Below are 12639 nucleotides of genomic sequence, written 5' to 3'. Positions count from 1 at the left end.
CTTTCATTAGAGTTTTTCTGAAAAATATAAACTACAGAATCTGGCAATGCTGGAGAGCTGACTGCCAGGAATCTGAACAGAGAAGTGTCAAACAAATGTTTCAAAGATTCCCTCAAGTAGTCCCTCAGTTTGCTACTTTGACCATTGGCAGAGGGAGGTGTACACAGTCATAGATCATAATGCAACATACTACAACAAAAGCACTACCTAAAGTTTGAGACTGAGTAAAGAGCTAGCATGATAGATAACAGTAGAGGATAGATCCAATTGTTCCAGGCAGAAACTACATCTTCACTATCGCCTGCTGTAGGTAAGTGTGACTAGCCACGAATGGGCCTGCAACCAATGAGTACAACCTTCCTAAGATCTTCGTCCACGACAAAATGAAAAGATAGATGATTGTATGAATCCTGTTATTACGGCATTAACAATTCCCAACATTATCACTGTTTCACTGAACGAATTCCACCCTGTGCTTTATAAGTAAATAATTTTCATCTTTATTGCGGTTCTTATGAAAGATTTCCCACCTTTTATGCATCCTGAATAAAGTCTCCCAGATTTTCTGTTCCTGTTTAACTGACCTGCTTTTGACTTCTAATCTGTATACCATGATTGTTTCAATTGCTGGTTGTGTGATGTATCTGGATCTGTGATTAATATTTCTTTCAAGTCCATTTCATTTCTGTTATCATGCGTCACCTTGTCTGCTCACTATGCAGTCGTGGGCAATCTGAGCCTAAGTAATTTTAAATATCTCTGTTTTCCAGATTGGATTACTATGACATTTCAGAGCTTTCTCTGTTTCATTCAGTTTCCAATGTCCATTTACTTACCATTGAAATCTAGCTCCCACTGACCAGTACCTCAGGATGCAGCCTGTGTCTGCTTTGGGTTACCAATTATCCTTCTCAATGTGTTGTTAACTCTCCTGTTAAAATGCTTCACTTTCCAGGTCAAAAATACCCTTCCTCTCTTAAAGTATTCTTCCTTGTTGAGGGTTTCTTTTGTTGGGTTTTTAATTGTGGGCGGCACGGTGGTACAGTGGTTAGCACTGCTGCCTCGCAGCGTCAGAGACCCGGGTTCAATTCCCGCTTCAGGCGACTGACTGTGTGGAGTTTGCACGTTCTCCCCGTGTCTGCGTGGGTTTCCTCCGGGTGCTCCGGTTTCCTCCCACAGTCCAAAGATGTGCAGGTCAGGTGAATTGGCCATGCTAAATTGCCCGTAGTGTTAGGTAAGGGGTAAATGTAGGGGTATGGGTGGGTTGCGCTTCGGCGGGTCGGTGTGGACTTGTTGGGCCGAAGGGCCTGTTTCCACACTGTAAGTAATCTAAATGTAAGTAATCTAAATCTAAATTCTTCAGTTCTTCCCAATTGCTAACAGTGCCATTTGAGTAGATAACTATGCTGTACAATGAATCAAATAAAACCTGCACTGTTGCCTACCCATGTTATGGGTATGACAGCTCACTAAACTATGAGTTGTTGCTCATGATGAAAGTTGCTGCTACCATTCTTTTTAAGTGTATGAAACTACAGGGCCTGCTTGTTATAGTTTAATAGAAAAAAGACCTGTTGGTCTAACTAGAAGAATTGCTTAGAGTTCACAAAATGTAGTTTATCTGAAGCCATTTTGTCCACAAGTCCATGCATCATGGTGAATGATGATTATGATATTCCTCAATATTGATCTCTTCATTACTTATATCTGTAATTATACTCCAAGGTGAAAGATCACTTCCAGCTGTGTGTAAGGGCTGTTGTATACCATACCATTTGGTGTTGTTTTATGACAGAGGACAGAAGGAACTAGCCTCTGCTTTAGATATGTTCCAGACTAAATGTGAGCCTGAATGCAACTGTAGTTCACAATCTGCACTGAGAACCTGTCTCTTGCGGAAATTAGTGAAAATGACAGGTAAATTCAGACAGTGTATGTTGGTGCAGGTTGAGAAATGCAAAATGCACCACCTTGTGCTCTGTGATCTGAAGATGAAACTTTTGGCTCAGACATTGTACAATTTTGTGCATAGCTATCTCAAAATGTGTTGTCTTCTGGATGAAATATTAAACTGAGGTTCCAACTACCTGTTTAAGGTAGATACATAATATCCCATGACACTGCTTGAAGAACAGCAGTGAGTTGTCTCAGTGAACTGGCTAACATTCTTCTCTAAACCAAGGCCATAAATTTTCAGCAACCATGACAGCACACCGTAAGTAATTAACTAACTGTTAAACACCAGATCTGACAGACACTTCAGAATCTGAAAGAAAGAACTTGCATTTATAATTTATAGCAGTAGGATCAGATTACCTGATTGCATATGTCATACGATCTGGACGCAAAGCACGCATCATAATAAGCTTCTGTAGGGAACTTTTATTTTTCCATTCTTGAGGAAACTTTTCTTTTTCTGGGCATTCAGATTCAACAACTTTTTTCCAACGTTTGGCTGAACCTTCAATATCCCTATCCAATCCACGAAACTCATCCATAAAGCTCATTGTCTGAGGACAGAATATGTGGAAATACATTTCTAATTTATACACATTTTCTTATTTCTTTCACATTAATAAAATAATTCAATGGGTGATATTTTGATCTCTTAGGACATAACTATGTAAATTATAGAATTTAAGGAAATTGTTAGAATTAAATATGCCTGTGGTGAAATCCCAATCTGAAGCCACGCTTGTTGACGACAATAGATACCGAACCTTGAGTATAACGCAGTAGCCCTAACTTCAACCAACTTCTTTGAGTACAACTGCAGGGTTGGTGATATGGGATTTCCTATGATGTTTTGAATGTAAAGTCACTATCACAAAAACAAGAAACAATTAAATTTAAGCATTATATTTGAGAAATTCAAATATAACTGAAGTCAATTTTAACTTTAGCAAGTAGTCCCATATGTCACTGGTATTCTGTTGTTTCATTCTGCACCTTAAAGAAGATCTCATGGCAGCGAAGACAGGTGATAGTTGGAGAATATTCTTTGGACAAGGCAGAGTGGAGTAGTACTTCAACTTTCACAAGTGGGTAAGGTTAAAACTGCTTTTCAAAACCATAATGTTCTTAAGTCAGTACTTTGTGGTGTGATGTTTTTTAGAGACATGCTCAGAATATTATACTGTATCATAGAATGTAACCAAGTATAACCCAATAAATATCTCACCCTCTGTCCTACCTCAGAACACATGACACTGTTGCTGTGACACTGTGGAAAACATACTTCTCTGCTGTGTGCTTTTAACTTAATATTAGTCAGTCAGTTGTGTGCCTAAAGAACATAATGTTTGCACATAATAGTTGTAATAAATTTCTGTTGGATTCTTTAATATCATGATTTCCATACCTAATTTCTTATGCTACAGAAAATAACAAACATTTTCCACTTGAGGGAAAACATTCTGTTGGAGGCAAACTCACACCATACATATATCGGGAATAATAATTTACAATTAAAAGCAATGCATAGAAATTCATTATGTCCTATTGTCGGTACTTGATGGTGTTTCCAGCAGTTCCGAACCTGTAGGCTGAAGAACCCATGGTAAGGAATGAGCCAAGCTTCCAGTACTTATCACACACTGAGAATAAAGCTTGTCCATTTTCATCCATACAATTTGGGCTGCTTGCCTGACTGTTGAATCTCATAGTCACTTTCCTAAGGATGGTCTATTTCATGAAGGGGTTAAGTAAGAGTTGAAGGCTTGATTAATCTGTAATTTGTTTTAGGTGGGCTCCAGGGATACCTGAAAATTGCCTGATCTTAATATACGAATGGACATACCTATGGGATCTTTGGTATACAGGACATGTTTAAAAACAAAATGGTCCAGCATGTCTGGCTGGAAAATGGGATAAAATTTGATAATTTTTATTCCATAATCTTCCATAAGCAAACATTGTGCACAGTAACACCTCAAAATTGGACTTTTCCAAGGTATTAGGAAAACAACTTTGGGTGAATTGTGAAATATATTTTTTCCTGTCTCTGACTATTTGCAGCAGCAAAATCATTCAAGAAGGTTGGTTCAGCTTTGGCATGGCTTTGGCATATAAGCAAAATAATATGTCAAAAAGTAAAGGAAATATATTTTTAAAGTTGACAACTATATTTTGACAATAATACATAAAGTATATAATTTAACAAATACACAAGGGTGTTCAAAAGTTTTATATATCACTTACTGTTTCTACCTTTATCCAAAAACAAAATCAGCTGGATGCAAATACATACCTTTATTGCACTCCATGCTGTGTTTGACAGGAAGTCCACAGGACTGTTGTAATTAAGGTCAATATTAAATCTGAGCAAGATGTCAAGTTCATGAGCATCTATTTCCTTGTTCAAAAGTAAAATCTGTATCAGAAAATTAGACATTCACATTACAAATTTGACATGAATTTCTTACTTAATATTCATTAAATTGGTTACTTAATCAATAAATTCCCTGATGCTTTGTATATTTGAGATGAGTTTATCAAACAAAACAAATATCAAAACTTAGTCATGGAGTTTTTCACTTAACATAAGTTTTTGTTTATTAAATATGCACCAATCAATACACATTAAAATAACTAAAGTTCATACCTGAAATGTCATTTGGGCGGTAAAGGTAAGCTTATCCCTTTCAAACAGCCCGCGGTTAATGTAGGTGAATGTTGAATATGTGATCTCATCAATTAAATTAATTACCCTCACTCTCACATCATCCGACACTTCAGCCTGTTGTACAGCTTTGTGAAACACAGCAGCAAATGACTAAAGAAAAACATGATTTGGAATAAAACAAATTGACATTTAATTTATGCTATTATAATTGTGAAAAACATAAATACAAAAAGTGCTGCATAAACTAATAATAACCTTTAGTGAGAATCGATACATTGGATTGATCATACTAAGGTCACTCATTAGAAAGTAGAGTAGAGAGGCTCTGACAGCTGCTGGACGGTAGTGTTCACGAGCTTCATTGATCTTTATTTCATTAACTTTAGTTTCAAGCACCTAAAAAGAAGATAGCAACAGTTGAATTGGAATGTTAAATATCAATTACAAAAAAATTCTCCCTCACAATGACATTAACATTTTTTTTTGAGTAACTTTGACGGGTATTAGCGACCTAATAGAACCTAGTTCAAAAGCACAGTAACGTGCAATTCTTGATGGTGAATACACAACAGGACATTACAGCTGCCTCAGAGCTCGCTCTTAGCTAAAATCTACATTAACATCTAGCAGGAATTGTTGGACATCAATGAGGAGGGAGAACTGTAGCCATTTTTTCTGTTTCTCAACCAAGATTGCAAAGCCAATTGTTGTCTTAGTTAAGATCTGATTATTAGTATGGTCAAAATCAAACCTACTATATTCCTGTGCAGTGTGGTCCAATTATTTATTGAATGAAATTGCTGAGACATTGGTAGAGCAACTTGAAAAAATACTTGAGGTGTGATTTATGACTAAGCAAATGAGTTGAAGCTTTATCATACCCATTTTGGTTTTCTAAAATTATTCTTTATTCAAAATACTTCACAAATTTCTTGTGATCTCTGCTCTGGAAAACAGGAAGAGGCAATGTTTTCCCCACTGCTGTTTCTCTGTAAACAATATATCTCAAAAACTGATCACAGTTTTCAATTAAACTTGGTACACTGATATGGCTAAGTAAAAAACTGATTCGTTGTTTTGAACAAGATATAGATTCAGATCTTGGAAATTTTTAAAAGGATCTGTTAGCACTGGGAAATTGAACAAACTGATTTTTTTTAAAAAATGAATGTTGAGAGATTTGGATTTAGAATGTTGTTTGTTTCAGAATGTTGTGGACTGTCTCAGCTGCTGTGGTGGAATTTGTCACAGTTATCAAAATGTGAACAGAGTTTTCACAGCAGGCTGCCAGATTCGAATTAGCACGAAGCTTGCTCGGTGAGAGGAAAGGTCTTAATAATTTTACCTTTGTAGATACAGAACATCAACTAGAAGGGGAAAAGCTTCAAGGAAGAGCTACATAATTGTATGAACACTGAGTTATGCACTCTCCTGAGTGCCCTCTTCATCTGTTATAGGCATTTCCTTAGCCAAATAAAGCTGCATCTCATGTCATGTTACCTGCCATATGTTGTGTTACATGTCTTATTTTATACCATGCATCTCTTCGCATGTTCTAAGTGATGACATAATTTAGACTTTTAGCAAATGACTATAATTGGTAGTATCCTGAATTAAACCATTAAACCATTGTCAGAATAAAGTCAACAATATCTTGGCACTTATATATTCCTAGGGCATTTCAAATTAGCATAACCATAAAAAAGCGAAAGACATGATTCTAGAGACAGGAATTAGGAGGAACGACCTAACGCACACTCAAGACAGAATGTCTTCTAGAAAAGGAGAATGCGATAATGAGGTCAAGAGGTTTAGAGCATCTGTTCAGGCAGCCGAAGAAAAAAATCAATAAAAAGTGTAAAGATAGGCATGCGTATACAAGAGACCACAGTCAGATGAATGGAAAGTTCGATGAAGGTGATTGCAAGGTAGGAGAAGGTAACAAGTAGGGAAGGAGGAAAACAATGAAGAAGTTCAAGTATAAACATAAGAATTTAAAACCTGAGGCACCGGAGAAACAGGAATTTGTGTAGGTCAATGAGAAATAGGCTGATGGGATGAGGAGGATTGATATGAATAGGTTGAATAATGTGGAGGAAAGGACAGCCAGGACAATATAGAAAAGTTATGTTTGGAGGTGACAAAAGCATGGATAAAGCTTCAGTTACAAATGGACAGTGTGTGTGTATAATGATGGGGAGTGGATGGGGTGAACTCACAGAGTTGCATAACTCATAAACTGCCAAGATTCTAAAGAGTCCAGCACCATAAAATTAATGAGAAGAAGGATGGAAATTGCTTCTGCATGCAGAAACTAAAAATATTATAGCTTCAATTTTAAAGCAAGGAAATATCTTTAAGTAGTTACTAACTTTTATAAAGTGTATAAGCATATACCATACCACTTCACTTCTAAGAAACCGTGAAGGAGTGGAGTTGTACTGGCACAGGAGAGATATTCTACAAGACACAAGACTAAGTGTGTCTGTGTTTTCATACCTTCATTTCTATTTCAGCTGCTGTGTGCTTTGTTGTTTCAAGTTTTTCCACCAGTAATGTATCTCCCAAGAAGTTCCAGTCTGCAGCTGAAAGTCGTGTCAAAAGCTCATCCTCAAGTAGCTTCAGTTCGATTTTGAAATCATTCTGTTGCTTGGTGAGTTCAGACTAGGAAAATTAATGCACCCTTCTGATGCTGTTTTTAATAAATTCAGTAGCAACCTAGCTTTTCTCATCTCAGCAATATGAAATACCAAGAATAAAAACCTGGTTATTCAAGACTGAAGTACTAAAGTATTCTGCAATTTTGGAAATTATCAGTCTCTCCACTGTTAACACACAGGCTACTGCCATTGTCTCCAATATGACAACCTGGCATTCCTATTAAGGTTTAGCAGCCATGTCACCTTGGCCTGATACCAGGTAGACTCAGAACAGGTCATGTGACCTCCTTTATTTTCTTCTAAGTTTAAAGATACAGTCACAAATCATAACAATCTCAAACTTCATATTGAAAGCATCAGTAACTGTGTCTTTGGATATTTGAGAACATGAACTAATCTTTTTTTGCTGGCTTTCAGCTCAATGTTCAAAAACTGCTAATATAAATAATTCCAACCATATTCCACAAGACCCATACTTCTGTTGTACTAATGTAACCAAAAGGTCACAAGTGATCTCAATCACCACATTGCAGCATAATGCAGGCAGAAAGATGTTTCCTGAAGATAGCCACAAAAATCCCTCATATTCAAAGATACTAAACTCTCAAACTCATCAGTCTTCATCAAATTTAACATTTCACATCGAAAATTAATTGCAGACAGCATTTGCCCAAGGGCATGGTTTAAAATCATATCAACAATAACTGTTGTACAACTCACAAAAGAAAAGTCAAATCAGGCATTTTTCTGTGAAGTTAATTTGCTTTCCACCAGCTTAGAACTGAGCTCCTCACCCTCTCAAATTTATCATTGCAGTCTAAACCCATTCAGAAGCATTTACTTACTGACGGCCAGTTCTACAACAATGACACATATGCACAGACTGCCTCAGAGTAGGCAGACCTCCTGAAATCATTAGAGGATGGAAGTGGTTGCTGAGAATAGCTCAGTGTTAAGATCCAACAAAATAAAGAATAGAAACTTTAAAATGTATGTACAGAATGCAACAAACTCTCTATACCTTATATGGTTTTACCCTATTCACTGAACAAACTTTCTAAGAATGCAGATATACAGACACTGTGCTGGATGCAGACAGTCCGTTCCTAACCACATTTTCAGAAGAGTCAAAAGCACTCGTCTTAGTCATCTAAAACATAGACACAATCAGTTAAAAATGTATCTATGAATGCACTAATTGATCTTCACAGAGATGAAATATACCCATCTGTTATGATACAATACAACAATCATGAATATAAATATATAGATAAAAGATCTTAGTCTATAAAGTTATACCTCACTGGGTGCAATACAAATCAATTCCCATTATTCCCAGAGTTGCAACAACTGTGAAAATCTTATTAAACCATCACTGAATTGCCCAAACCTAACTCTAATTCAGGTTAAAAAAATTGGTATACAATTACACAATCCTTTATCTGAAATCCAAAAAGATCGGAAATCATTTTCATGAAGTGTGGAGCGTCATTTTGGCGTGTGAACAGGTGACCCAACTCCATACCCACTGAAACCACATCACTGAGATGTGACGTGGCGATGTGGCCCAGCACTGGCAGGCATCAATTGTGTCTCAGTGCTTGTACTATTCACATGTGTGTCTGCAGTTAGGTAAGTTTTAAAAATAAATTTCACTGAAAATGTCATTTATATCAAATTCTGAAAAATTCCAAATTTTGAAAAACAACTAGCTCCAAAGATTTCTGATAAAGGTTGTGACCCTGTACCAAGTTATCCACTAACAAGAAAATAACTGATGATTGTATCAAATTCTTCTTAATCAATGTCAAAAACAAAACACTCTGCTAATTTAAAATTCTATAATATTTAATTCTACCCTGTTCTAAAAACTCCCAATCACACAAGGCATTAATATTATGGGTGGGGAAAGGCAAAAAAAAGGTCAGAAGCACAGTTCTGGCAGCAGTCTGGATCACAGACAATGATTTATTTTCTTTCAGCTCTTCTTAATTTCTTTTGATTCCCTCAGACTCTTTGCCAATGATGTGAAGATATGCATACAGTAACTCAGTCTATCATGGCCAATTAGCTCAGTTAGCTGGATGGGTGGCTTGCAATGCAGTGCCAATAGCATAGGTTCAATTCCCTCACTGGCTCAGATTAAACTATCGCCAGTCATCTCTAATGAGAGTGCAGCTTCATGGGAGTGTGGTGACTGTACTTTCTTTTACTCTGTCTATCCTAGGCCAGTTGAGGATTTGCCTTTTCAGTCATTCAAACTAATTTATTGCTTTTTCCTATCAAGAAGTTTACAGATACTAGTTTACAGAGAAAGGTAAAGGAAAATAGCTAGCTACATGGATTATCTTTTGCTTCTCATAGAAGGGAAAGAGAGAGATGAATGCTATTTCTTTGCAGGCTGAATGTTTCTGTTGTATTATCCATAGACAAGGCTGCAGCTAATTGTCCAGGAATCAATTAACTGGTTATTAGTACATAGAGCCCTCGTAAGCTAACACGAGTTGTGCAGATAGAAAAGCCAATCAAAAGACTATCTCTGGACAAAGCTACCTTTAATGCACAGTGCCAATTTGTCTGGAATTTTGCCCCACTGCTTGAATAAGGCAATGTACAACTCACAATATGCTCCAGTAATTTGTTTTAAGACTGCAAATATGTGACCCGATGGCTCAGTAATTAGCACTGCTGCTTCACAGCACCAGGGACCAGGGTTGGATTCCAACCTCGGAGTTTGCACAATCTCCCTGTGTCTGTGTGGGTTTCCTCTGGGTGCTCAGATTTCCTCCTGCCATCCAAAGATATGCAGGTTAGGTGAATTGGCCATGCTAAATTGCCCATAGTGTTCAGGGATGTGTTGTTATGTACATTAGTTAGGGGCAAATATAGGGAAGGGGAATAGTGTGCGTGGGTACTCATCAGGTGGTTGGTGTGGACTTGTTGGGCCGAAGGGCCTGTCTCCACACTATAGGGGTTCTATTCTATATCTTCCACAATTTCCTTGGTTTAAAGCAGTAGCTTCTCCCATTTCAGTGTGGTCTAAACAAATGCTCTTAACAATGCTCCAAATGATGGTTACTAAAGGAAGAGGGTTTAGAGATAGTGGAGGGCTGACCTTAATTTTCAACTCTTCCCTATTTATAGGGGGGGGGGGGGAGGGGTGCCAGAAATGGCAAATGTGACATCCTTATCCAAGAAAGTTAGAGCAATCCCAGCAACCACAAGTCAATTATTTTAACAAATAATGGGTATGGAATTGGAATGCAACATCAGGAGGGAAACAATTCTTTGGCACTTAGAGGCATTTTAATTAATGAAAGAAACAGAGGATTTGCAAAAGGTGGATTGTTCTTGACTAATCTCATTAAAACTTTGATGAATTAAAAGAGAAGGTTGATGAAGTGGATATTGCCTATAGGGGTTTTAAGGAAATATTTGAAAAGATAACATATAAAAGGCTGATTAACAAAATTGGTTGTGTCTAATTGGATTAAAAGATTGGCTTAAAACAGTTAAAGTTTGTTAAATGGTGATTTTTCTGACTGCAGGATGGTAAATAGTGGAGTTCCCCAAGAGTCAGAGATGTACAGCACGGAAACAGACCCTTCTGTCCAACTCGTCCATGCTAACCAGATACCCTAAAATTAATTTGGTCTGATCTGCCAGCACTTGATCCATATCTCTCTAAACCTTCCTATTCATATACCCATCCAGATACCTTTTAAATATTATAATTGTTCCAGCCTCCACCATTTCATCTAGCAGCTCATTCCATACATGCACCATCCTCTGTGTGAAAAAGTTGCCCCTTAGGTAATATACAGCAAAAAAAGCAATGATCCCAGGAGTGACCTACTCTTGGGAAACTGAAGTGTCAATGGGGATGCACTTTGGGGCCAGCAACCATAATTCTAAGAATTTTAAAAGTGATGGAAAAGGATAGACTGGATCTAAAAGTTAAAGTTCTTAATTGGAGGAAGTATTGGCAGTATTAGGCAAGGACTTTCAAAGGTTGATGGGGGAGGGGGGTGTCACGGATTTTCGCAGGTGAAGGGACAGCGGGAAACCTTCAAAAATGAGATAATGAGAGTCCTGAGACAGTGTGTTCCTGTTAAAGTGAAAGGCAAGGCTGGTAGATGTAGGGAATGCTGGAAGACTAGAGAAATTGAGGTTTTGGTCAAGAAAAAGAAAAGCATATTTCAGGTATAGACAGCAGAGATTGAGTGAATCCATAGAGTATAAAGGCAGTAAGTTTATTGAGTACTTTTCACAGGAGTTTAAAACTTTCTGGGATATTAATTCGGGTACGGCCAGTAACCTGTCGGTCTCTGGGAGACTGCCAATGCTTATGCAAGGGGTATAATTATCTCTTACTCAGCGAGCTGGAAGCAACAGAGGGGAGAGCAGCAGCATATGTTTGAGGCCCAGTTGAAGGCAGCTAAAACTGCACATTTTGACAGGCCTTTGGTGACCAAGCTACAATGGATCATAGCTCTCTAGGCTCCGCGCTCACTCAGACAGTGAAGAGAGAGATCTCCTTTGCGATTCAAGTGTGGTGAGAAGCTGGGTCAATACCTGGCATATCTGGCCAGGAAGAAGAGTGCTCCCAATCTCACACATCCATTAGAGGGATACTGGTACTCCCACTTGTGATTCCAAAAAGATTAATGCGGCATTTAGGGAGTTTTATTCTGAGTTGTATCGATCAGGTTGGTGAAGATGGAGTCCTTTTTTAAGAACTTGGACCTTCCAAGTGTAACTTCAGAGCAGGCATCCCTTTTAAATGCCCCTCTGACCATGCAAGAGATACAGGAGGTGGTGAGGTAGCTCCAAAGTGGTAAAGCACCTGGCCCAGATGGATTTCCAAGTAAGTTTTATAAGGAGTTTATAAATATGTTGGCTGGGCTAATGTTGGAATTGTACAATTATTCGTACATTCAGGACTGCCTCAAATCTTCTGAGAGAAGCTTATATCTCCCTTATTCTCAAGAGAGGGAAAGCCCCAGAGGACTGCCTCATACAGGCCCATCTTGCTGCTGAACATGCATTCTAAAATGCTAACGCTGAGTTTGGAGAAAATATTACCCTCTTGTAAAGGAGAATCAGACAAGTTTTATTAAAGTCCTCTAACAACATTAGAAGAGTGCTGAACATGGTCCATGTGTGCAAACAGGGGTGATTCCATGCTTGGTACTCTCAGAGTCATAGAGATGTACAGCATGGAAACAGACCCTTCGGTTCAATCCGTCCATGCTGACCAGATATCCCAATCCAATCTAGTCCCACCTGCCAGCACCCCGCCCATATCCCTCCAAACCCTTCCTATTCATATACCCATCCAAATGCCTCTTAAAT

General features: G+C 38.0%; 1 protein-coding gene across 6 annotated transcripts in view; it reads right to left on the bottom strand.

Moving 5' to 3' along the window:
- The window catches only part of dnah9l (dynein, axonemal, heavy polypeptide 9 like), a 427363-nt gene that overhangs the window by 57187 nt on the left and 357537 nt on the right, over positions 1-12639 (bottom strand). For all 6 annotated transcript variants that reach the window (XR_006312134.1, XM_043693606.1, XM_043693607.1 and 3 more), the window contains exons 68-72: positions 7124-7288; positions 4880-5020; positions 4604-4774; positions 4250-4372; positions 2317-2510 (exon numbers count right to left, since the gene is read on the bottom strand). Coding sequence is in view for 5 of the 6 variants with exons in the window: in XM_043693606.1 (XP_043549541.1) it covers positions 2317-2510; positions 4250-4372; positions 4604-4774; positions 4880-5020; positions 7124-7288 (794 nt within the window). In the remaining variant the exon portion in view is untranslated. The remainder of the gene's footprint in view (positions 1-2316; positions 2511-4249; positions 4373-4603; positions 4775-4879; positions 5021-7123; positions 7289-12639) is intronic.

The sequence above is a fragment of the Chiloscyllium plagiosum genome, chromosome 7 (assembly GCF_004010195.1).
Source record: "Chiloscyllium plagiosum isolate BGI_BamShark_2017 chromosome 7, ASM401019v2, whole genome shotgun sequence".
In the NCBI taxonomy this organism is placed as follows: domain Eukaryota; kingdom Metazoa; phylum Chordata; class Chondrichthyes; order Orectolobiformes; family Hemiscylliidae; genus Chiloscyllium; species Chiloscyllium plagiosum.
Note: the sequence above shows the minus strand (reverse complement) of the source record. Positions and strands in the feature narration are given on the sequence as shown.